This window comes from Eurosta solidaginis, chromosome 4 (assembly GCF_040869045.1).
Source record: "Eurosta solidaginis isolate ZX-2024a chromosome 4, ASM4086904v1, whole genome shotgun sequence".
Taxonomy (NCBI): Eukaryota; Metazoa; Arthropoda; class Insecta; order Diptera; family Tephritidae; genus Eurosta; species Eurosta solidaginis.
In genome coordinates, this window is record NC_090322.1 from 26129721 (window position 1) to 26157584 (window position 27864).

General features: G+C 35.2%; 1 protein-coding gene across 3 annotated transcripts in view; it reads left to right on the forward strand.

The window, feature by feature from the left end:
• The first annotated feature begins 293 nt into the window (after positions 1 to 293).
• Septin1 (Septin 1) overlaps positions 294 to 27864 on the forward strand; it is a 63237-nt gene continuing 35666 nt past the window's right edge. Inside the window, exon 1 of one of the 3 annotated variants that reach the window (XM_067780864.1) lies at positions 294 to 1073. In XM_067780864.1, the coding sequence (XP_067636965.1) occupies positions 1056 to 1073 (18 nt within the window). In that variant the 5' untranslated portion in view covers positions 294 to 1055. The remainder of the gene's footprint in view (positions 1074 to 27864) is intronic. The other 2 variants (XM_067780865.1, XM_067780867.1) reach the window with 2 other exon arrangements.

A 27864-nucleotide genomic window follows, 5' to 3' on the forward strand; every position in this document is an offset into this window, starting at 1 on the left:
GAAGAAGTATCTTGATGCAATCAACTTCGCCTTGCATTTGTTGTCAGTTGAAACATTGTGAATGATGACAAAGTGTGATCTCTTCTGCATAGACGTCAATATTCCAAAGTGATTGGATCACCTGATTCGTATTTGACTATCGCTGTCTCATTCTGTATCTCTTTCTATCACCCGCTGAAGATTGGCGCCGCCATATTGAACAGCCTGTCAAAACGCTGAAAAGTAGCCATATTGAACAGCCTGTCAGGCAGTTGACAGATAAGAGATCACACTTTGTCATCATTCACAATGAGTTGAAATGCAACCGTTCGCGGGTTTTGCCGGCGATTTTTGAGTGCTTTTTTCCGCATTTTCCATACAAAGTTTTGTATATGTGTGTATATTTGGCTGTAAATAATTATATTGCTACTCCTTTTCACTTGGATTAAACGCGTTTCGAATAAATTTTCGCTCTATTAGCAACACGCTGTCGCTACGATTCATGTGCAATAAATAATTGTTTGTGTTCAACATATGTACTAATTATAAATTTTTAACACGCACACCTTGGATGTGTATACATTTCAATCAGAAAGCTAGAATAAACATCAATTGTGAAAGTGGTAAATAGGAGTAGTAAGAAAAAATAAAGGAAATTGGAAAAGAAACTAAAGTCAAATGCAGTAAAAGAATGCAGTGCGGTCTGAAACATCAGTAGTAACATCGTAAAATACAGAATCAACAGCTCTTCCACGTAAATTTTGGTCGTGGTCCTTTTCTTCTTACTGCTCGACGTTGAAGTGTACGTCATTTTGTTGCAGAAACCACAACGCAGCATATTTGAAGATTGGTTGTTGTTGTTTTAGAGTGCTTGTTGAATCAGCACGATTCAATTTATAATAATTCGTACTGGCTCCTTCCGTTCGTTCTTTTTTATTTTATTTTGCATAAAGAAAATATCTTAAAATTTAGTCCAAAGTAAAGCAGCAAAAACCTTTTTATAAGCCATATTTATTGAAAATTGCTGCTGTTGCATTGCCGAACACCCAGTCAAGGATAAAGCGAAGACAAACAAAATGTCAGACACAAAATCGGTGAGTTACCTATTTGTTAAGAAACATTGTTCGTTACTTTATATAAAAATAAAAACTCCAGTTCCACTGAACTAGGTTACTACCTTGCTATGTATACCCTTGTGGATAAAATATCCACAATGATGTATACATAAATGCATTTTTTTTTTTTTATTAAAATGCATGCTCTCAACTCATGCATATGCACACTAATACTGCACATAACCGAAATAGTCATTCAAGGGCGCGGTTATCGTTACAGCAGGTCAATTTGTCGACGGCTTGCGTGAATAACTGGCTGACTGTTTGTTGTTGTAATTATTCTCCTTTTTTGCTTGCCTGTCGTTAATGTAGCAATACCACAGGCATATTTTTACTTTGAAGGGGGACTGCGTCATAGTTGTTCTTTCTTTTGTGTTGCCACTTTCTGGTATTCGAAAGCTTATTTTTCACTGTCGCATTGTCGCGATAATTGCTAATAATATTGATAATGAAATAAACAGAAAAAAAGTGGAAGAACTGAAAAAGTAAAAAAATGCTTAAAACACAGTGCGAGGTCTCTATGCTATTTCTGTTTATAAGTGGTCCCACGGCAGCATTACTAAAATTATATCTTTCGGCCATCGGCAAAAGCGTTTGTGAATTGGCATCCGCGATGTTTACCCTGCATAAGTTAGGTATATCTACTACTTTTGTCCCTGAATGGCACAAACCAAATCAACGCCTTTAACAGCAACTTGTAATGAGATTAATGCAGATATCCGCATATTCCAGCGAATTAACACAGAGACTACGCCATGTTATGCTATTGAAAGATGTTGCTCGGGCCAAAAATGTATTCTTATCTAAAGCGCACATATAGAAGTAGAGGCAGAGTGCGGCCCCATTCCGCTGCAAGGACCCTTTTAAAACCCTTTTCGTTTTTGATTTTCGAGAGCATGGGGAATTGACGTGTATTGGAACGATTTTCTGTCATCCCTTGTCAACTTAGGTTTGGAAACTGGTTTGTCTCCAAACAAAAAATCCCAAAACATGACGAAAAACCGTTCCAATATTCATTGATTTAAAACAAACTACATAATTTGAGTTAGGATAAAACTGATATTCTGGCTTCATAACAGAAATCCGTTACTCCAAATGGCTGCTACAAGGAAGTTACAATGGTGAATTGTGGCTTACTTTTCAGATAAAGGTCTATGTATCGCCATTATCCTAACTCGAATTAGGTTGTTTTTCAAATTGACAAAGATTTGTCTCGGCCTAGTTTTAAAGTAAAGACTAGTTTATTATCGCTTTCCACTGCAGCCGTTTTTTTGTACCGGTGCGACATTGGATTTTTAACCCGAACAACTGTGCAACAGCCCTAATCAGATCGTATTTGGCCGACCGAACTCAGGCAGTAAGTGTTGGTAGCAGAAAGTCTAACTTCGTCAGTGTTTTAAGAGGCGTTCCACAAGGCTCAATCCTTGATCCTCTGTTATTTGTTTTGTATATAAACGATTTGCCTGGTGTTCTCAAGTATTGTAATATTCACATTTATGCTGACAACGTACAATTGTATATGTGCTGTCCTAGTGATCGTACCAGTTCGTGTATTAATAACTTAAATTACGATTTGTGTCAAATTGCACGTACCATGAACGGCTTATGCCTTAACCCTAAGAAGTCGAAATGTATAGTCATTCATAGAAGGTCACTAGATAAAAGTGGAATGGAAAATTTAATTTTAAACACCATTATTATAGAATACGTTGACAAAGCAAAAAATCTAGGTGTAGTTTTTAACAAAGCCTTGACATGGAAAGATCACATCTTCCGCACAGTGGGAAAAGTGTATGGAATGCTTCGTACACTCTGGCTTACACAATATTTTACTCCGTTACATATTCGTCTACTAATAGCAAAAGCATACTTAATACATACGCTCCTTTAAGGTTGTGAGATTTACTCTAGTTGTGACTATGTATGTAATAAGAAACTTAATGTTGTTTATAACAACATTGCTAGATACGTCTATGGGTTGAAAAGACTTGACCACGTCTCTCATCACGCTTACAGGTTGCTAAACATTTCTTTCGATAACCTTATTAAACTTAAAACGCTCACTACGCTACATAAATTAATATATATGAAGGAACCTGACTATCTGTATCGGAGGCTAAATTTTCTCCAGTCGTCTAGATCTGTTCTCCTTACCCACTTCAGACATCGTATGCTAATATCTGATCGCCAGAAGTTTCTATAATAACCTAGACAATTCAAATACTGATTTCTCCTAAGCAAATGTACTCTATCATTCGTTTATTTATTTATTTATTATTTATTAAATATATTATTTATTGTAACCTTTTCTTAGCCATAGTCATTAGCTTTAAGTTTCAAGTTTAAATTGTTCCTATTTTATGCCTTTTACCGACTAGCACTATAAAATAATTTTTGCCAAATTGTTGTGATGGGATGAATTGCCTAATAAATACAAAATACAAATACAAATACAAATTTAATTTGTTGCGTCCGTACCACAAAGTGCCAGCCTCGGAGCAGCTCCTTGCAGCTGGCCTGCTCCATACTCTCCTGCTCCGGGGAGGCATAGAACCCTACCCCGGTCATAGGATGGGGTTCTACTGCATATGTATGTCAGAAAAGGGCGTATCGGTGTGTCACGCGGTGGTTGCATCGTTTGGTTGACGCTCAAGAGTACCTCCGCGACATAACAGCAACGCTACCCAGCAGGCCACATCAACTGCCCGCTAATGCTCGTGCCGAAAGTTGCCTCCACCCCACACGGCTACTCCAATCCATCACTACAATCTACGTATATGGGTAGAAGCAATGCCGAGAACCAGCCTCTACAACAACAACAACATCAATCCAATACAGTTCATGCCTTGGCCGTTGCCACCTTCATATATATTCCAGGCTTAGCAATGAAAACCCGCCGATCTGCGCATTCCTTGCACCATGCTGCCAAAATACAAGTACGACCTAAAGCCGGCAAAACAAAATAATTAAATTTTTCCCAAATTATTAAATAAATTATAAAATTAAAAAATTGCTTCAAATAAATGTTTTCATACATTTAAAAAAAAAAGCAATATGGGCAATCCCCGATTACTAAAAAATCATACAAACAGACAAAATTGGTTAATTCGTTGTAGTTCTATAAATAGAACGAAAACAGCAACAAAAACCAAAGTTTCTTTGAAAACCGCCGTACCAAGCATAGCTTTAACACATAATTGCATACGAAGTATGCAATGTGTAAAAGATTAAAATATGCAAAAAGAAGGCAATTGGGAAAGACTTCACAACAGGCATGACGTAGCTGAATGCGTTTGCAACCATTTCAACTATCGTAGGGGTGCGAGTTCGACTCCCACTCCCGGGAGAAAAGGCTTTGAAGAGATTTAAAAGGTATAATCGAAACAGCTGTCGCCTTGTCCGTCCTGATGTCACGTTGTTTAAATTTTTCCCAAATTATTAAATAAATTATAAAATTAAAAAATTGCTTGAAATAAATGTTTTCATACATTTAAAAAAAAAAAAAAAAGCAATATGGGCAATCCCCGATTACTAAAAAATCATACAAACAGACAACATTGGTTAATTCGTTGTAGTTCTATAAATAGAACGAAAACAGCAACAAAAACCAAAGTTTCTTTGAAAACCGCCGTACCAAGCATAGCTTTAACACATAATTGCATACGAAGTATGCAATGTGTAAAAGATTAAAATATGCAAAAAGAAGGCAATTGGGAAAGACTTCACAACAGGCATTGCGTAGCTGAATGCGTTTGCAACCATTTCAACTATCGTAGGGGTGCGAGTTCGACTCCCACTCCCGGGAGAAAAGGCTTTGAAGAGATTTACAAGGTATAATCGAAACAGCTGTCGCCTTGTCCGTCCTGATGTCACGTTGTTTAAATTTTTCCCAAATTATTAAATAAATTATAAAATTAAAAAATTGCTTCAAATAAATGTTTTCATACATTTAAAAAAAAAAAAAAAGCAATATGGGCAATCCCCGATTACTAAAAAATCATAAAAATGTTTACGATAAAACAACAAAACCTTTGACTATTAATATAAATGATCGAGTTCTAATAAAAAAAGAACCTAGAGATAAACATGCAAACATATATCAGGGCCCCTACACTATAACAAAAATTGATGGAGTTAATGTAACAATTTTTGATAACAAAATTAAAAAGAAAAAATTAGTACATAAAAATAGAATACATAAGATAAAATAAATATTCTTATATTTTAGTTTTAGCATAGACTAAAATTTAGTTGTTGGATTAATAAAAATTAAAAAAAACTCAAAAAAAATAAATAAATTGTTTAATAATACAAATTGAATTTAATATTTGAATTATTAACATAATGTTTAGAATATAAGTTAGTAATTATTTGTAAATTACTTAATGTAGTATTAACCAGGGATGCACCTTAACGTTAAGCTAATCGTTTATCAAAAAATTTCCACCGTTTCCGTTGAAACACTTCGAAATATTATATTAACGTTAAAAACGTTAACGAAAACGTGATACTTTATGTTTGAATTGTGCTGGCAATGCTATAGCCATGGTGAAGCCGTAAGGTGGCAACAACGAGCGCACATACACACACAAACTCTATGTAATTTGTTTGTGTAATTCGTTGGTGGTAATGTCAAAAATACTCTGAGAAATGTTCGTACTGTCAAAATTCATGAGAAAAGTTGCAATCAGCTTGGATAATGCTTTCACCTTTAATGACTCCGCCATCAATCAGCTTTGCCAGCATAGTTTGAAATTAATAATCAACATAAACGATTTGATTTCGTTTTGATATGGCAGAAAACGAAACGAAATCATTTCGTTAATTTGACGATCTTAACGTTAATAAACGAAACGAAATGACTTCGTTTCGTTTATTAACGTTGATTATCGTAACGAAATGATATCGTTTCGTTGGTTAAGCATGCCTGGTATTAACCTAATATAGTATTAACATAGTAGTAATAGTAATAATAATAATTAATAAATAAGTTAGTCTGGTTTTTTTGTTTTTTTTTGTTTTAATACAAATTGTTCTGAATGATCGAATTTTAGGAAGGGAAGGTACCCCTAAATAATGCATATTCGTTCATTCAAAACAATTAATCTTGCAGCTGAATAAGCAAGAAGGACGTGACAAAACTGATCAATTTGTCACATCCTTCTTTTCGAAAGGAGGGTGATATAATACACTTCCACCTTGCGCACTTGTGTGTATTGAGCTTAGTATGCAATTGAAAATATTTGGATTTTTCAAATGCATAGTAGGCGAGGTGAAAAAATAATTAGTTTAGTTTTGGAATTTGAATTGGATGTGTTCCAATGTAAAGAATCGTGTTCATCTGATATGTAAATTAATAACCAAATTTTAAAAACATATTTTAATTATTAAATAAAATATTAATATAAAAAGTTACTAAATATACGTGTATGTGTGTGTGATTCAATGAAAGCGTATGCGTGTGTATTGGTGCATAAATGCACGTAAGAAAACATTCCTGTTATGGAGTCTTTATAATTATTAAGCACCTTCTGTTAAAGTTCGAATCGCTGAACTGTCGATTAAATAACTCCAATATTCAGTATGGCAAAATGGTCTTTATTTACAACTCTACTTCACAATTACAATTATCGCGTGCTCCGCCAATAGCGTGTTTAAATCAAACCACTGATGACCTGATATGAAACATTCATTCTCTCTCAATTCGGTTCCAAGAATGGGTCTTGATTATCAAATAAAAATATAAGCATTATTTGAGCAAACACAACATACATAAATACAAGGAACAAACATAATTTCAAATTGCCGTTTTTTAGAACTGAAATTGATCAACAGAACATTTTCTACAAGGGTCTGAAAAGTTACAATGATTAAAAATAATAATCAGTCGTGACGTTAAATTTGAAAATGAACCCGGTTTCGACAATAATTATGAAGAGTTTTTTGAGAAAGAAAAAGAAAATATAATTGAAATCGAACTGAGAAAGAACGAAAATAAAGAAAATATTAGTAATGAGAATCGTTGTGACAGTGACTCAGGTGTAAAAGAACCAAAACGCGGTAAAGGCCGACCAACGCTATTGCGATTAGGACTGCGCGGTAGACCTAAGAAAATTTATAATCTCACCTCTTCCGGCAAAAGCGACACAGAAGAAGATGAATTCGAGGAATGTGAGGTGGCCTGCCTCGGCGTAGACCCTTCGAGTCTCCGTGAAGCATTGATTACGGACAACACTGCTGCGTGGAAAACAGCAATTGAAGACGAATACTTGGCGCAAATATTCAACAAAACTTGGGATATCGTCCAGCGTCCTTCCCAAAGAAAAGTTGTCAGTAATCGTCTTGTATTCCAAACGAAAGATGATGGGAGAAAGAAAGCGCGCCTAGTAGCAAAGGGTTTCGCCCAGCGACAAGGCGAAGACTTCCAAGATACTTATTCACCAGTAGCACGTTCATTGTCAATCCGTCTACTAACAGCTTTATCAGCGGAAATGGATTTGGAAATTCACCAGATGGATGTAGTTACTGCCTACCTCAATAGCGAACTCGATGAAAGTGTATTCATGGAAGTGCCAGAAATGCTCGTAGAAACATTAACCAAACTTGAATCCGGCTACCCGTTGGGTAGCAAGAATATTACGTATATCACTCAAGATGTCAAAGATACAACCAAAAAATGGCTCGCAGGCTTGCAGAAGTACTCAGATCCAGTTTGCCTCCTAAAGAAGGCGATATATGGTTTGCGTTAATCCGGTTTGATGTGGTACAACAAGTTAACCGAGAAATTACATACTATGGGTTTGAAGGCAACAAAACAAGATCCGTGCCTATTTATTAAGCGCGAGGTTATACAAATTTTAATGATCACGGTATATGTAGATGATATATTACTCGCTTTAAATGATAAGGTGTGGTTAATGAAGTGAAAAGAGAGTTGGGCAAATCATTCGAAATGAAAGAATTAATGAAGTGAAAAGAGAGTTGGGCAAATCATTCGAAATGAAGACATTGGTCCCGTCAAACGTTGTATTGGTATCGATTTTAAGCAAAACTTAAATTCGCACAATGTATTTTTATCTCAAAAAACCTATACTGAAACAATTCTAGAACGCTTTAACATGAGCCAGAGCAAACCTGCGTGTACTCCAATGGAAAGCAATTGCAAGTTAACAAAGCCGGAGAAAGCCAACGAAGAGGTCATGGCAAAGTACCCGTTTCAAAAGCTGATAGGTGCTTTAATGTATCTGGCTGTAACAACGAGGCCTGACATAGCATATGCTGTTAATTACATGAGTCAGTTCAATACAAATTACAACGACGAACACTGGAAGGCGGTGAAACGAATCCTTCGATATTTAAATGGTACTAAAGATTACGGCTCACTTTACGAGAAAAACAGCAAAGAAATATACGGTGTCGTTGATGCTGACTGGGAAGCAAACCTTGCCGATAGAAGATCGTATACGGGATATGCTTTTGTGTTGGCTGGTGCGGCAAACAGCTGGGAAGCGCGAAAACAGCGCACAGTCGCATTATCTTCGACGGAAGCTGAATATATGGCTATCTCCGAAGCAACAAAAGAAGCGCTATATATTCAGGGCATTTTAAATGACCTAGGCGTGCCAAGCCAACAAATTTTACTTTTGAATGATAGTCAAAGCGCGCAAAAACTTATCAAGTGCATAGGCTATCGTTCGCGAACAAAACACATCGACCTGCGTCACCATTTCGTCAAAGAATGCTATCAATGTGGTAAAATCGGTCTGGAATACCTACAAACAGAAGATATGCCAGCAGACGTGTTAACTAAAGGCTTAAGTGGCGTGAAGCATCGCCAATGCGTTACAGCCCTATCGATGTAATGTAGTCTCACGACATGGAGGGGAGGTGTTGGAATATCCAAGTAGTTCGAGTACGCTCAGTACCAAACACCCTTTATAACGAAATGTAACAAACAACAATATGTAACTGTATACTCTTTTCTCATTATAACTTTAATATGAAACATTGCTCATTAATATTCTTTACAGTCCTTTGTTAACCGTATACCGGAACGCATCGCTATTTCCTATATATGTGCTCAAATAAAACTTTACTTTAACGGCGCTTAGCTGGAATCCCCCGTGTTTAATTTCTTATACACTTTAACTTTAACTTTATGATAGAGATCCAATTTTATGTATTTGGCCTGTTGCTAACACCGAACCTTTTTCGAACCTTTTTTGACAAATATCCGTTACGGTTTTTATTTAGTCGCCAAGCCCGCGATAAAATCTATGCAATAGCTTAAAAGGAAAAAAAAATCGCTTTTCATTAAAATGAGGTGTGAAATTGTATATTTATCTCACAAAGCTGTCATGTTAGGGCCATTTAATATTGTAACGAATTTTGGGAATTTCTGATTATTAAGCACCTTCTGTTAAAGTTCGAATCGCTGAACTGTCGATTAAATAACTCCAATATTCAGTATGGCAAAATGGTCTTTATTTACAACTCTACTTCACAATTACAATTATCGCGTGCTCCGCCAATAGCGTGTTTAAATCAAACCACTGATGACCTGATATGAAACATTCATTCTCTCTCAATTCGGTTCCAAGAATGGGTCTTGATTATCAAATAAAAATATAAGCATTATTTGAGCAAACACAACATACATAAATACAAGGAACAAACATAATTTCAAATTGCCGTTTTTTAGAACTGAAATTGATCAACAGAACATTTTCTACAAGGGTCTGAAAAGTTACAATGATCTGCCTATGGATATAAAAAGTTGCAACGAAATAACAGTATTTAAAACAAAATTATATGAATATTGTAAAACCTTAGCTATAAGATAAAAAAACTGTAATATATTCTAATTTACGAATTAGGCTTCTGGCCGTAATAAATAAATAATCTAATCTATAGAGTTGCCTAAAATACTCCAAAAAAAACTCCAAGGAATCCATTCGTTTTCATTATTTTCGTATAAATCAGTGAGTAAACTGATAAAAATTTATTAAAATTTATAAAAAAGGCAAAGTTTTGTAAAAATATTTTGTGGTAGATACATAACTGAAAAAATATGAAATAATAATGTGTGTGAGTCGTTTACCACTCTAAACTATTTAGAAATAATATATGTATTTCGATCGCGTTGCTTTGCTTGGATGCTCTGGCGCCGCCATAAGATAACAATGAACGGCTATCCCCCTTCTTGGCTTTGATGCGACCAAAACGTATATGTATATCCACATACAATGAAAAACGTCAAAATTTATAAGAAATTACGAAATTAGATCCACTGTTATTTTAACGCACACAAAAAGATAAAACTGGGTGAAGTACCTACGTTATCGTCCGCAAAAAGCAGTTAATGAAACATGTTGCGTTGACGTATACGTATACGTAAAATTTATCTTAGTTTTAAAAAATGGAATGTCGCAACGCGCCACATATAAATTTTCCACGAAATGAAAAAGAGTTATTTTTTTCTTCGGGTTTGTAATCCTGACTTCAATTCGAGTTTTTTGATATCCCAATTGACAAATTTTCGGTGAAAATCATAAATTAAACCTTTACCATGTAAAATACCTCAGAGAGCGAGAAGTTTCATATCAGGTCATCAGTGTCTGCAACACGGTCCTAATTTTGGTCCATTTGGACCAAAAATGGTCCTTTCCAACTCTATTTGGTCCGCTGGTCCCTTTTTTAATTTTTGGTCCTTTTTAGGCTGTAATCAAGATCTTCGTAGTTTTGTTTTTTTTTTCACTACAGGCGGCCAATCAGAAAATCTTGTTCTGATGGCTAGATATTTCAATCGGTTACCAACCACTTTTCGTGATAGATTTTTGTCACTGTTTGAGCTTAACAAAAATGTTGGAAATGCACGTGCATCTCGAAGAAATTTGACGGTGTTGTCCACTAATGATTGAATTGAAAACTAAATCAAAGGATGGGACTAATTTGTTTTATATTAAGTTCATTTACCATTGTTTTATGTTTAAGTTATGCGTGCAAGCATATCGATAGGTAATGAGAGTTTTTGAAACAGTATATCGACATGCCAAACAAAAAGTGACCCCTAACAAATGTTTACAAAGAAATCCTATGTAAAAATTTTGAAAGTGTTACTTTTCTTTTGGGACATCTATTTTTAATAATTTCTCACACAGAACAAAATAAATTGATGAGTTTTAGGAATAATAATAATAATCTTCCACAAACTGCGATGCGGCTATATTTTCTATTTTTGTGTCTGGAAGTTAATGGCGTTTTAGCTATACAACTGTCAAATTCAATATCAGTTACAGAACTAAAGAGTTCAATCAGAAAAAGTTAGTCTGCTGATATTCCATCAATATAAAGCACTTTTTAAGTAATTATGGGTACAATGAGTATATCAAAATATTGGATATTTAAAAATGTCAGTGTACATAATTTAGAATACTAAGTATCTTAACTCAAGGAATATTTTTATTGGAAGTAAGGCAGGAATATTTTTGGAAAGCGATTACTCCACTTTATCAACGTAGATCTTATATAAACGCTTTGTGCCAAATTATTCCCATTGGAGAGCAGAACCCCAGAAACTTTAATAATAACATTGTTAGTAATAACTAATTTCTCGTACCTAGTTAAATATGATCAAAATTCCATTACGACACAGTTGAAACTTTTAACACTTTTCAATGGTAAATCTGCGAACTGTGGCTAGATTCAATAAATTTGAGTTTTGGAATAGACATTTCTAACACAAATTATATGGAAAAAAGTGTACATATCAAAACTCACACTTGCTGAATCTAGGCCATAGATGGGAAAATTTAACCGTGAGGGTGCACTGGTAAAAGGAAGAGTAAAGAATTAAATTAAAAACAAAAAATTGGAACACCCAGCTATTTGAAAAAAATTTTTGTTAGACTGATTTTATAACAAAATTGGTACAACCGAGCTCTGGAGAAATTTAGTTTAAAAATAAAAATAAAATAAAAAAATGTTTCCTTTATATAAATGGACAAAAATCAGCGAAAAATGTCTCCTTATATAAAGACATATTCTTGCTAAACTTTGATTTTTAAATTTTGACATAGAAATTGCAAAAATATTTATGATAAGTAAAAATATAAAATTGGAGCGCACATTACTTGGATTGGAAAGTTGGTATGAAAGGAGATATTATTAGTCAATCAATTGCGTTTATATTTTTACTTCTCATAAATATTTTTGCAATTTCTATGTCAAAATTTTAAAATCAAAGATTTGCAAGAATATGTCTTTATATAAGGAGACATTTTTCACTGATTTTTGTCCATTTATATAAAGGAAGTGCTTAAATTTTTTTTATTTATTTTTTTATTTTCTCCATTTCAGTTCTAGGTGGAAAAGAGTACTGCCTTATGATTTAAAAGGTGAAAAACTTACTTTTATTATTTCAGAATGCGTACAATACTTGTATCTATAGAATAAAGTACATATTAAAGAAATACGCCAAGCTACATTAATTCCTAAACTCCTGAAAATTACACATATGCCAGGCTTGGATTGCTGCAAGAGAATATGTGGCTTGCTTTAATTTACTTTTTTAAAGAAATTGAGCCATACTTGTATTTTATGAAATGAAGCATGTATATTATGTATGTATGCTTGTATATTAACGTAAATAAAGAAGGCTTCAATATATTTGTATAATAGCATTGCAGAACATGTTATTTTCTCGTGGATACTCTAATTGGCGCAAACGCTCCATTTCGTCCATAGCCTTCTCGTTGCATGGTGTTTTTCCCATTAGTTTGGCACAATCGAGCTCTTCTGTACGAAGACCATTCAAACATTTTACTCGGCTCAATGCCACGTATGCCTGGCCTTTGGCGAAAAGTGCAGACCCTAGTTACACCACTGCGTTATCCACCGTACACCCTTGCATTCTTATTTTTTTCTCAATTGTTAAATAAACCTTACCTAAACTCTCAGCTACTTTGGCATTACAATCGTCCTGCCTCTCCTGATTTTTCTGCTGTTTTTTTAATAAACGCCTCTTTTGCGCAGCAGTTTCAAATGTCACTTGAACTAAAGGTAAGTATCGTTTACCCAAAAATTTAACAACAGATTTTTCGACAAAGTTCTAAATTTACACCTCGATTTAACATTGTTAAAATGAGCGTTAGGCCAAAACTTGGGTGAATTTGAAATGACCAAAAGTTTGTTGTTGTACTTGTTGTCGTAAATTGAAAACATTGTCAAAATATTACGGGTTAGTCATCCAAATCACATTTATTGTTGTTTCTCACCTCACTTTATCCCCCCGTTTTTAAAAGATTATCTTGACTAGCGCGCCACCTAGCGGAACTTTGTTTTCTATAAGTTGTATTGTCACCAGGCATCTAACTAAGTGCCAAGTTTCAAGTCTCTAGGTAACCGTGAAGTTAGTTAAAAATGGATTGAAGATTCCCAAATTAAAATTTGTTTTGTTACTATCTCGATCCGCGTGTCACCTAGCGAATTTTTTTTGATCAAATGTTGCATTGTCACCGGGTTTTGACCCACGGCCCAAGTTTCAAGTCTCTAGCTCGCCGGCAAGTTACTCAAAAATCGATCGCAAGATTCCCCTCGTTTTTCAGGGATTTGTAGTTATCTCAATTAGCACGCCATCTAGCGGAACTTTGTTTTCTATAAATTGTATTGTCACCGGGTCTCGAACTATGTGCTAAGTTACAAGTCTCTAGGTAACAGGGAAGTTAGTTAAAAATGGATTGATAAAATTCCGAAACTAAAATTAATTATCCTAATATCTCGATCCATGCGCCACCTAGCGGAATTACGAATTAGGCTTCTGGCCGTAATAAATAAATAATCTAATCTATAGAGTTGCCTAAAATACTCCAAAAAAAACTCCAAGGAATCCATTCGTTTTCATTATTTTCGTATAAATCAGTGAGTAAACTGATAAAAATTTATTAAAATTTATAAAAAAGGCAAAGTTTTGTAAAAATATTTTGTGGTAGATACATAACTGAAAAAATATGAAATAATAATGTGTGTGAGTCGTTTACCGCTCTAAACTATTTAGAAATAATATATGTATTTCGATCGCGTTGCTTTGCTTGGATGCTCTGGCGCCGCCATAAGATAACAATGAACGGCTATCCCCCTTCTTGGCTTTGATGCGACCAAAACGTATATGTATATCCACATACAATGAAAAACGTCAAAATTTATAAGAAATTACGAAATTAGATCCACTGTTATTTTAACGCACACAAAAAGATAAAACTGGGTGAAGTACCTACGTTATCGTCCGCAAAAAGCAGTTAATGAAACATGTTGCGTTGACGTATACGTATACGTAAAATTTATCTTAGTTTTAAAAAATGGAATGTCGCAACGCGCCACATATAAATTTTCCACGAAATGAAAAAGAGTTATTTTTTTCTTCGGGTTTGTAATCCTGACTTCAATTCGAGTTTTTTGATATCCCAATTGACAAATTTTCGGTGAAAATCATAAATTAAACCTTTACCATGTAAAATACCTCAGAGAGCGAGAAGTTTCATATCAGGTCATCAGTGTCTGCAACACGGTCCTAATTTTGGTCCATTTGGACCAAAAATGGTCCTTTCCAACTCTATTTGGTCCGCTGGTCCCTTTTTTAATTTTTGGTCCTTTTTAGGCTGTAATCAAGATCTTCGTAGTTTTGTTTTTTTTTCACTGACGAAAAAATTTTCAACACTGCGCACAAAATCTTCCACACCTTCATTAACCCTAATATAATTTACAATTTACCTCAATGGATTTCTTACAAAAAAATTGCTGTCATTCAAATGTAGCAGAACAATGGCACTCCACCTAGCAGATAGTTAAGAAAAAGTGTCGAATCTTGAAGCAAACCAATTTTCGTTAATTGTTGATGAAACAGGCGGCCAATCAGAAAATCTTGTTCTGATGGCTAGATATTTCAATCGGTTACCAACCACTTTTCGTGATAGATTTTTGTCACTGTTTGAGCTTAACAAAAATGTTGGAAATGCACGTGCATCTCGAAGAAATTTGACGGTGTTGTCCACTAATGATTGAATTGAAAACTAAATCAAAGGATGGGACTAATTTGTTTTATATTAAGTTCATTTACCATTGTTTTATGTTTAAGTTATGCGTGCAAGCATATCGATAGGTAATGAGAGTTTTTGAAACAGTATATCGACATGCCAAACAAAAAGTGACCCCTAACAAATGTTTACAAAGAAATCCTATGTAAAAATTTTGAAAGTGTTACTTTTCTTTTGGGACATCTATTTTTAATAATTTCTCACACAGAACAAAATAAATTGATGAGTTTTAGGAATAATAATAATAATCTTCCACAAACTGCGATGCGGCTATATTTTCTATTTTTGTGTCTGGAAGTTAATGGCGTTTTAGCTATACAACTGTCAAATTCAATATCAGTTACAGAACTAAAGAGTTCAATCAGAAAAAGTTAGTCTGCTGATATTCCATCAATATAAAGCACTTTTTAAGTAATTATGGGTACAATGAGTATATCAAAATATTGGATATTTAAAAATGTCAGTGTACATAATTTAGAATACTAAGTATCTTAACTCAAGGAATATTTTTATTGGAAGTAAGGCAGGAATATTTTTGGAAAGCGATTACTCCACTTTATCAACGTAGATCTTATATAAACGCTTTGTGCCAAATTATTCCCATTGGAGAGCAGAACCCAAGAAACTTTAATAATAACATTGTTAGTAATAACTAATTTCTCGTACCTAGTTAAATATGATCAAAATTCCATTACGACACAGTTGAAACTTTTAACACTTTTCAATGGTAAATCTGCGAACTGTGGCTAGATTCAATAAATTTGAGTTTTGGAATAGACATTTCTAACACAAATTATATGGAAAAAAGTGTACATATCAAAACTCACACTTGCTGAATCTAGGCCATAGATGGGAAAATTTAACCGTGAGGGTGCACTGGTAAAAGGAAGAGTAAAGAATTAAATTAAAAACAAAAAATTGGAACACCCAGCTATTTGAAAAAAATTTTTGTTAGACTGATTTTATAACAAAATTGGTACAACCGAGCTCTGGAGAAATTTAGTTTAAAAATAAAAATAAAATAAAAAAATGTTTCCTTTATATAAATGGACAAAAATCAGCGAAAAATGTCTCCTTATATAAAGACATATTCTTGCTAAACTTTGATTTTTAAATTTTGACATAGAAATTGCAAAAATATTTATGATAAGTAAAAATATAAAATTGGAGCGCACATTACTTGGATTGGAAAGTTGGTATGAAAGGAGATATTATTAGTCAATCAATTGCGTTTATATTTTTACTTCTCATAAATATTTTTGCAATTTCTATGTCAAAATTTTAAAATCAAAGATTTGCAAGAATATGTCTTTATATAAGGAGACATTTTTCACTGATTTTGTCCATTTATATAAAGGAAGTGCTTAAATTTTTTTTATTTATTTTTTTATTTTCTCCATTTCAGTTCTAGGTGGAAAAGAGTATTGCCTTATGATTTAAAAGGTGAAAAACTTACTTTTATTAATTCAGAATGCGTACAATACTTGTATCTATAGAATAAAGTACATATTAAAGAAATACGCCAAGCTACATTAATTCCTAAACTCCTGAAAATTACACATATGCCAGGCTTGGATTGCTGCAAGAGAATATGTGGCTTGCTTTAATTTACTTTTTTAAAGAAATTGAGCCATACTTGTATTTTATGAAATGAAGCATGTATATTATGTATGTATGCTTGTATATTAACGTAAATAAAGAAGGCTTCAATATATTTGTATAATAGCATTGCAGAACATGTTATTTTCTCGTGGATACTCTAATTGGCGCAAACGCTCCATTTCGTCCATAGCCTTCTCGTTGCATGGTGTTTTTCCCATTAGTTTGGCACAATCGAGCTCTTCTGTACGAAGACCATTCAAACATTTTACTCGGCTCAATGCCACGTATGCCTGGCCTTTGGCGAAAAGTGCAGACCCTAGTTACACCACTGCGTTATCCACCGTACACCCTTGCATTCTTATTTTTTTCTCAATTGTTAAATAAACCTTACCTAAACTCTCAGCTACTTTGGCATTACAATCGTCCTGCCTCTCCTGATTTTTCTGCTGTTTTTTTAATAAACGCCTCTTTTGCGCAGCAGTTTCAAATGTCACTTGAACTAAAGGTAAGTATCGTTTACCCAAAAATTTAACAACAGATTTTTCGACAAAGTTCTAAATTTACACCTCGATTTAACATTGTTAAAATGAGCGTTAGGCCAAAACTTGGGTGAATTTGAAATGACCAAAAGTTTGTTGTTGTACTTGTTGTCGTAAATTGAAAACATTGTCAAAATATTACGGGTTAGTCATCCAAATCACATTTATTGTTGTTTCTCACCTCACTTTATCCCCCCGTTTTTAAAAGATTATCTTGACTAGCGCGCCACCTAGCGGAACTTTGTTTTCTATAAGTTGTATTGTCACCAGGCATCTAACTAAGTGCCAAGTTTCAAGTCTCTAGGTAACCGTGAAGTTAGTTAAAAATGGATTGAAGATTCCCAAATTAAAATTTGTTTTGTTACTATCTCGATCCGCGTGTCACCTAGCGAATTTTTTTTGATCAAATGTTGCATTGTCACCGGGTTTTGACCCACGGCCCAAGTTTCAAGTCTCTAGCTCGCCGGCAAGTTACTCAAAAATCGATCGCAAGATTCCCCTCGTTTTTCAGGGATTTGTAGTTATCTCAATTAGCACGCCATCTAGCGGAACTTTGTTTTCTATAAATTGTATTGTCACCGGGTCTCGAACTATGTGCTAAGTTACAAGTCTCTAGGTAACAGGGAAGTTAGTTAAAAATGGATTGATAAAATTCCGAAACTAAAATTAATTATCCTAATATCTCGATCCATGCGCCACCTAGCGGAATTTTTTTGATAAAATATTGCATTGTCACCGGGTTCTGACTTACGGCTCAAGTTTCATATCTTCAGCTCACCGGGAAGTTACTCAAAAATCAATCGCAAGATTCCATTCGTTTTTTCAGGGATTTACGTTTATCTCGATTCGTCTGCCACCTGGCGGCATTTTGTTTTCCACGAATTGTAGTGCCATCGACTCGCAAACTATGTGCTAAGTTTCAAGTCTCTGGATCACCGAGAAGTTAGTTGAAAGTTGATCGCAAAATTTCCATTTTAAAATTAATTTTCTGTATATCTCAACCCGTGCGCCACCTAGCAGGGTTTTTTCACTTGCATTGTAATGTCTCTCAGATCTGAACTATTGTCTAAGTATCAAGTATTTATCTCAACGGGAAGTTACCAAAAAGACTTTTCCGTGGGTCAAAAATTCGTATGGAAATGAGGGGACAAACATTAAAGCGACTTAATATAAAGGTAATAATAATAATAAGATTTATATGTAAATAAAACAGAACTAGTTTGGCTTGCGCACGGGTTTTCCTCTAAGGTTTTTCGTTAAAACAACTCTTTTTTATATAAGGCTTAAAATGAAAGTATGTGTGACTTTGTACTTTGCCACAACCTAAAATTAAAGATTTTAAAATGAATTCGACACATTTATGAATCGCCGATTTGTTTGTAAGCCAATTAAAACTACAAAAATTTGGTCAATTTCTTTGAGATTTGGTTGTTGTTGAGATTTGGTCCTTTTCTTCGATGAATTTTGGTCCCAAATGGAAACATGGTGTGGCAACCGTGGTCTGCAAGGCATATAGATTTTCACTGAGAAGCCTTTCATAGCAGACATTCATTCCGCACTCCTAGAATGCGTTGTTAGTTTGTGTTGTATTTCGAAAACTAATATTATTATTTGTGTATCAAAATTTTTAATTTCCAAGGTTTCACTTACGCAAGAACTCCTACAGAGCAGGCAGAACTGTCAAGTTCACTATTATTTTGTTTAATATATTCTGGTTACAACCTATTTTACTGGCTTCCTGAGATACTAATTTATTAATGATTTCACTGAGATACAACGTTTTTAACAGAATGTATGAGATATGTTATTTTAAAAAAAAGTTTTAAGTTACGACCTTTCTATTAGGATAGGTCAATATTAATCAATTGCATTTTGTATATTTTCCTTGATTTTAGGTAATTCTGAAAGAATTAATTAATTGATTCTAATTAGTCTCTAGTTAGATCCATTTAACCCTAATTTGTATGAACTTATTTATATTCAACAATAACGATTCACATTTCAAAAAACAACACAAACAGGCTCTTAGAAATCGGTTTGACAAGTGGTATTCAGTTCAATCACCTTTATGACGAGAGGAACAAGGCAAATATGCTAAGAAGAAATACACACATGCATTACAAATAAAAGGAAACAAAATTGAAAAAAATTCACTCTGTATGCCGCCTGCTCTTTTCTCTTGTATATTTATACGAGGGTTGCTACGTAAGTATTGAAAGGTCAGACGTAAATCTTTCAAATCTAAGATAACTGAACTTTTTTATGCAAATTTTTTGTCATGTGATGGCCATTGGTATTATTTTGAGGGCTGCCATTTTTCTCCACTTTATTCAAGTAGTATATGGTTGACTTTAATCCTGTACGATTTAAGATAAGGCCTCCTATGACAGGCATTTTACCCTAAGTAAAAACGATTTGTACTTTGTCGTGCTATAGCCGAATCGTACTCACTTGTTCATAAAAAATAAAATAGGTGTATGCTCCAGAGGCTCTACATCGGGAACCATATGGGAAATAAAACAAAATGGGGTCTTCCCACGGTAGGTAAATGCAATCATAAGTGAGCCTCTGTGAAAGTTTCAGGAATGACGAACATGTCGTAGCTCGCGAGTATCCCTTCAATACTCTTGACAACCATCTAGTCAATCCAGGTAAAATGTTTTCCATCACTGAAAATAACAGATTCCAGCACTCATCCCAGAATTTTTGATTTTCGGCAAATTCCAAACGAGTCACCTTGTTATTGGTGAAAGCTTTGGTTTAGCCAGCAGATTTTGATGTTTTAAATTTAGTTCTTGACTCAAAATTTGCTGTATTCTCCGCGTTGTAACATTGAGAGAAAGCTCATGTCTAATTCGGCAAGGGCTGATGTTTTCACCTACAGCCAGAGGCCTTATCTGTCTTTTACACCTAGCGTCAAACTTAGGTTTTCGGATTTCTTTTAAGTTTTCCGCATTCTTAAGGGTTCTTGAAAAATCTATGGATGGTATTTTTATTTCGATTGAATGGTATCGTTATCTCACACGAGAATTCTACGGCAGATATTTTACAAGAGAGGTTAAAAAGTTTTTCTGCCTCATATGTATGTATATTAGATTGGGTCGATTTATTAACCGATATCGCGCCATTGATTTTTCGATAGGATTTGGGCTCAGGAAAAAAAGTTCCACTACGCATACCCAAAAAAATTATTTTCAAGCCTGCGAAATTTCATTTTTTTTTTACTTTTTTCGACTTTCACTTTTAAGGTTTTTTCATGACCTAAAAAATTTTCATTTGATTGTAAAAATGTCCGCTGAAAACGTTGTCGATAACAGTTAACAAAAATAACAGTTAACATAATAACAAAAACCATAAACTGTTATCGCCAACGTTTTTAGCGGACATTTTTGGGTCGGACAGGGTATACATTAGAGATATACGCCGCTGCCACCGATTTTTTTCGTTGTCAAAAATATCGGCGCGGCGGCGACGGCGGCGTCCGGCGCGTTATTATATTTTGTACTCGTTTAAGACTATCGAAAATTGGTTGGATATGGTCGAAGTGGTATAAGAAACTAATTGGGAAATTTAACTCTTTCTAACTGTTCAAAAGTTATTTAAAGAAACAGGCGTTTTCGATGTCAGCTTAACACGGACTTTGCATCACCCAATTCACCAAGTTATTAAAACAAAACACTACAAGAAAAGTTATATAATAAATTTATATGCTCACTTTGCATATTTTTTTCAAAAAATTAATAATGAACAATGAATTCAAATAAAATGACCCAAGGTGAATATGTTTTCGAATTGTCCTCAAGTTGTTAAAAAAAAGCAAATTCCCAAAAAAAGGTGTCGATTTTTTAAAGATAAACACTCATATGAAATGTTTCTTACCCTATACTTAAGTTGAGGATATGTGTATGTATGAGAAGGGTTTGAAAAATCACTTGGGCTTACATTCAAACATCTGTTGTTTATTTTTGAAACTATACAATAGCGTCTGAAATGTTAATTTTGATTTTCACACTTCATCCTTCAACACCCAAGTCTCCCGGTTTGACATATCCTAAAGTTGGCGGCCCTATCCAAAACTAGTCCCTTGGAGTGAATCAACCAAGTTTAAATATCACCTACACGTTACGGCTCCTTTTACAAATGTGAATACGTAGGCCCATATATTTACCAGGTGAGGCTTTAACCTTCGCAAGAACACTCAAAGTGGTGAAGCAAAAGCTTTCCCAAGAAAGTCGAAGTAATGACCGGGTGTGCTACTACCCTAACGTAGTGGACAGTCGAACTAGTCTGAAAACTGAGGCTAGGCGGTCATCCATAATGAGCTCTTATATCATAAGACCGGAAACCAGCAGTTAACATCTTTCAACTTAAATCGGTCGACTTTCATTCTAAAATTTTGTTTTGATTTAACGAAGACTATTGAAATCAATGCTGTAAACACAAACGACTGCAAACTTTGGTCTACATTTTAAAAATTTTATCCAAGGTCCTTGTAAAATTTTAATTATGTAGATGCACCGAGGATTATACGATTTTCACCCATGAGTTACGCAATGACATCCACTTGGACTGCTTATAATTTCCACGGCGGCATCGTTGGCCGAATAGTCATTCCCTAACATTTCAAGGTGTTTCTCTGGTGTAGCTCGGCAGCATAGCGCAAAAACATCCGTTAGAAAGTCTTCGGAGCTACACCTGGAGCTTCTAGGAAAGTGACGTCGACGAAGGTATGAGTTCGAAGTAGAAAGTCTTCGGAGCTACACCTGGAGCTTCTAGGAAAGTGACGTCGACGAAGGTATGAGTTCGAAGTCACAGTCCTATAGCTTCTGTGCTGGCATATGGTGTGAGGGTCAGGAGGCGTGGTAGCGACTGGTGGTAGGGATTGCTACTGTTAGCACATCGGGAATTGTAGCTCTTAAAAACAGCCGAAAAAACTGGATGCACCCTGTGCCACGAGAGTCGTGAGTATTAATAGACCATTAATAGCAACCGTAAGTCACGAACATGTCGTAGCTCGCGAGTATCCCTTCAATACTCTTGACAACCATCTAGTCAATCCAGGTAAAATTTTTTCCATCACTGAAAATAACAGATTCCAGCACTCATCCCAGAATTTTTGATTTTCGGCAAATTCCAAACGAGTCACCTTGTTATTGGTGAAAGCTTTGGTTTAGCCAGCAGATTTTGATGTTTTAAATTTAGTTCTTGACTCAAAATTTGCTGTATTCTCCGCGTTGTAACATTGAGAGAAAGCTCATGTCTAATTCGGCAAGGGCTGATGTTTTCACCTACAGCCAGAGGCCTTATCTGTCTTTTACACCTAGCGTCAAACTTAGGTTTTCGGATTTCTTTTAAGTTTTCCGCATTCTTAAGGGTTCTTGAAAAATCTATGGATGGTATTTTTATTTCGATTGAATGGTATCGTTATCTCACACGAGAATTCTACGGCAGATATTTTACAAGAGAGGTTAAAAAGTTTTTCTGCCTCATATGTATGTATATTAGATTGGGTCGATTTATTAACCGATATCGCGCCATTGATTTTTCGATAGGATTTGGGCTCAGGAAAAAAAGTTCCACTACGCATACCCAAAAAAATTATTTTCAAGCCTGCGAAATTTCATTTTTTTTTTACTTTTTTCGACTTTCACTTTTAAGGTTTTTTCATGACCTAAAAAATTTTCATTTGATTGTAAAAATGTCCGCTGAAAACGTTGTCGATAACAGTTAACAAAAATAACAGTTAACATAATAACAAAAACCATAAACTGTTATCGCCAACGTTTTTAGCGGACATTTTTGGGTCGGACAGGGTATACATTAGAGATATACGCCGCTGCCACCGATTTTTTTCGTTGTCAAAAATATCGGCGCGGCGGCGACGGCGGCGTCCGGCGCGTTATTATATTTTGTACTCGTTTAAGACTATCGAAAATTGGTTGGATATGGTCGAAGTGGTATAAGAAACTAATTGGGAAATTTAACTCTTTCTAACTGTTCAAAAGTTATTTAAAGAAACAGGCGTTTTCGATGTCAGCTTAACACGGACTTTGCATCACCCAATTCACCAAGTTATTAAAACAAAACACTACAAGAAAAGTTATATAATAAATTTATATGCTCACTTTGCATATTTTTTTCAAAAAATTAATAATGAACAATGAATTCAAATAAAATGACCCAAGGTGAATATGTTTTCGAATTGTCCTCAAGTTGTTAAAAAAAAGCAAATTCCCAAAAAAAGGTGTCGATTTTTTAAAGATAAACACTCATATGAAATGTTTCTTACCCTATACTTAAGTTGAGGATATGTGTATGTATGAGAAGGGTTTGAAAAATCACTTGGGCTTACATTCAAACATCTGTTGTTTATTTTTGAAACTATACAATAGCGTCTGAAATGTTAATTTTGATTTTCACACTTCATCCTTCAACACCCAAGTCTCCCGGTTTGACATATCCTAAAGTTGGCGGCCCTATCCAAAACTAGTCCCTTGGAGTGAATCAACCAAGTTTAAATATCACCTACACGTTACGGCTCCTTTTACAAATGTGAATACGTAGGCCCATATATTTACCAGGTGAGGCTTTAACCTTCGCAAGAACACTCAAAGTGGTGAAGCAAAAGCTTTCCCAAGAAAGTCGAAGTAATGACCGGGTGTGCTACTACCCTAACGTAGTGGACAGTCGAACTAGTCTGAAAACTGAGGCTAGGCGGTCATCCATAATGAGCTCTTATATCATAAGACCGGAAACCAGCAGTTAACATCTTTCAACTTAAATCGGTCGACTTTCATTCTAAAATTTTGTTTTGATTTAACGAAGACTATTGAAATCAATGCTGTAAACACAAACGACTGCAAACTTTGGTCTACATTTTAAAAATTTTATCCAAGGTCCTTGTAAAATTTTAATTATGTAGATGCACCGAGGATTATACGATTTTCACCCATGAGTTACGCAATGACATCCACTTGGACTGCTTATAATTTCCACGGCGGCATCGTTGGCCGAATAGTCATTCCCTAACATTTCAAGGTGTTTCTCTGGTGTAGCTCGGCAGCATAGCGCAAAAACATCCGTTAGAAAGTCTTCGGAGCTACACCTGGAGCTTCTAGGAAAGTGACGTCGACGAAGGTATGAGTTCGAAGTAGAAAGTCTTCGGAGCTACACCTGGAGCTTCTAGGAAAGTGACGTCGACGAAGGTATGAGTTCGAAGTCACAGTCCTATAGCTTCTGTGCTGGCATATGGTGTGAGGGTCAGGAGGCGTGGTAGCGACTGGTGGTAGGGATTGCTACTGTTAGCACATCGGGAATTGTAGCTCTTAAAAACAGCCGAAAAAACTGGATGCACCCTGTGCCACGAGAGTCGTGAGTATTAATAGACCATTAATAGCAACCGTAAGTCACGAACATGTCGTAGCTCGCGAGTATCCCTTCAATACTCTTGACAACCATCTAGTCAATCCAGGTAAAATTTTTTCCATCACTGAAAATAACAGATTCCAGCACTCATCCCAGAATTTTTGATTTTCGGCAAATTCCAAACGAGTCACCTTGTTATTGGTGAAAGCTTTGGTTTAGCCAGCAGATTTTGATGTTTTAAATTTAGTTCTTGACTCAAAATTTGCTGTATTCTCCGCGTTGTAACATTGAGAGAAAGCTCATGTCTAATTCGGCAAGGGCTGATGTTTTCACCTACAGCCAGAGGCCTTATCTGTCTTTTACACCTAGCGTCAAACTTAGGTTTTCGGATTTCTTTTAAGTTTTCCGCATTCTTAAGGGTTCTTGAAAAATCTATGGATGGTATTTTTATTTCGATTGAATGGTATCGTTATCTCACACGAGAATTCTACGGCAGATATTTTACAAGAGAGGTTAAAAAGTTTTTCTGCCTCATATGTATGTATATTAGATTGGGTCGATTTATTAACCGATATCGCGCCATTGATTTTTCGATAGGATTTGGGCTCAGGAAAAAAAGTTCCACTACGCATACCCAAAAAAATTATTTTCAAGCCTGCGAAATTTCATTTTTTTTTTACTTTTTTCGACTTTCACTTTTAAGGTTTTTTCATGACCTAAAAAATTTTCATTTGATTGTAAAAATGTCCGCTGAAAACGTTGTCGATAACAGTTAACAAAAATAACAGTTAACATAATAACAAAAACCATAAACTGTTATCGCCAACGTTTTTAGCGGACATTTTTGGGTCGGACAGGGTATACATTAGAGATATACGCCGCAGCCACCGATTTTTTTCGTTGTCAAAAATATCGGCGCGGCGGCGACGGCGGCGTCCGGCGCGTTATTATATTTTGTACTCGTTTAAGACTATCGAAAATTGGTTGGATATGGTCGAAGTGGTATAAGAAACTAATTGGGAAATTTAACTCTTTCTAACTGTTCAAAAGTTATTTAAAGAAACAGGCGTTTTCGATGTCAGCTTAACACGGACTTTGCATCACCCAATTCACCAAGTTATTAAAACAAAACACTACAAGAAAAGTTATATAATAAATTTATATGCTCACTTTGCATATTTTTTTCAAAAAATTAATAATGAACAATGAATTCAAATAAAATGACCCAAGGTGAATATGTTTTCGAATTGTCCTCAAGTTGTTAAAAAAAAGCAAATTCCCAAAAAAAGGTGTCGATTTTTTAAAGATAAACACTCATATGAAATGTTTCTTACCCTATACTTAAGTTGAGGATATGTGTATGTATGAGAAGGGTTTGAAAAATCACTTGGGCTTACATTCAAACATCTGTTGTTTATTTTTGAAACTATACAATAGCGTCTGAAATGTTAATTTTGATTTTCACACTTCATCCTTCAACACCCAAGTCTCCCGGTTTGACATATCCTAAAGTTGGCGGCCCTATCCAAAACTAGTCCCTTGGAGTGAATCAACCAAGTTTAAATATCACCTACACGTTACGGCTCCTTTTACAAATGTGAATACGTAGGCCCATATATTTACCAGGTGAGGCTTTTACCTTCGCAAGAACACTCAAAGTGGTGAAGCAAAAGCTTTCCCAAGAAAGTCGAAGTAATGACCGGGTGTGCTACTACCCTAACGTAGTGGACAGTCGAACTAGTCTGAAAACTGAGGCTAGGCGGTCATCCATAATGAGCTCTTATATCATAAGACCGGAAACCAGCAGTTAACATCTTTCAACTTAAATCGGTCGACTTTCATTCTAAAATTTTGTTTTGATTTAACGAAGACTATTGAAATCAATGCTGTAAACACAAACGACTGCAAACTTTGGTCTACATTTTAAAAATTTTATCCAAGGTCCTTGTAAAATTTTAATTATGTAGATGCACCGAGGATTATACGATTTTCACCCATGAGTTACGCAATGACATCCACTTGGACTGCTTATAATTTCCACGGCGGCATCGTTGGCCGAATAGTCATTCCCTAACATTTCAAGGTGTTTCTCTGGTGTAGCTCGGCAGCATAGCGCAAAAACATCCGTTAGAAAGTCTTCGGAGCTACACCTGGAGCTTCTAGGAAAGTGACGTCGACGAAGGTATGAGTTCGAAGTATAAAGTCTTCGGAGCTACACCTGGAGCTTCTAGGAAAGTGACGTCGACGAAGGTATGAGTTCGAAGTCACAGTCCTATAGCTTCTGTGCTGGCATATGGTGTGAGGGTCAGGAGGCGTGGTAGCGACTGGTGGTAGGGATTGCTACTGTTAGCACATCGGGAATTGTAGCTCTTAAAAACAGCCGAAAAAACTGGATGCACCCTGTGCCACGAGAGTCGTGAGTATTAATAGACCATTAATAGCAACCGTAAGTCACGAACATGTCGTAGCTCGCGAGTATCCCTTCAATACTCTTGACAACCATCTAGTCAATCCAGGTAAAATTTTTTCCATCACTGAAAATAACAGATTCCAGCACTCATCCCAGAATTTTTGATTTTCGGCAAATTCCAAACGAGTCACCTTGTTATTGGTGAAAGCTTTGGTTTAGCCAGCAGATTTTGATGTTTTAAATTTAGTTCTTGACTCAAAATTTGCTGTATTCTCCGCGTTGTAACATTGAGAGAAAGCTCATGTCTAATTCGGCAAGGGCTGATGTTTTCACCTACAGCCAGAGGCCTTATCTGTCTTTTACACCTAGCGTCAAACTTAGGTTTTCGGATTTCTTTTAAGTTTTCCGCATTCTTAAGGGTTCTTGAAAAATCTATGGATGGTATTTTTATTTCGATTGAATGGTATCGTTATCTCACACGAGAATTCTACGGCAGATATTTTACAAGAGAGGTTAAAAAGTTTTTCTGCCTCATATGTATGTATATTAGATTGGGTCGATTTATTAACCGATATCGCGCCATTGATTTTTCGATAGGATTTGGGCTCAGGAAAAAAAGTTCCACTACGCATACCCAAAAAAATTATTTTCAAGCCTGCGAAATTTCATTTTTTTTTTACTTTTTTCGACTTTCACTTTTAAGGTTTTTTCATGACCTAAAAAATTTTCATTTGATTGTAAAAATGTCCGCTGAAAACGTTGTC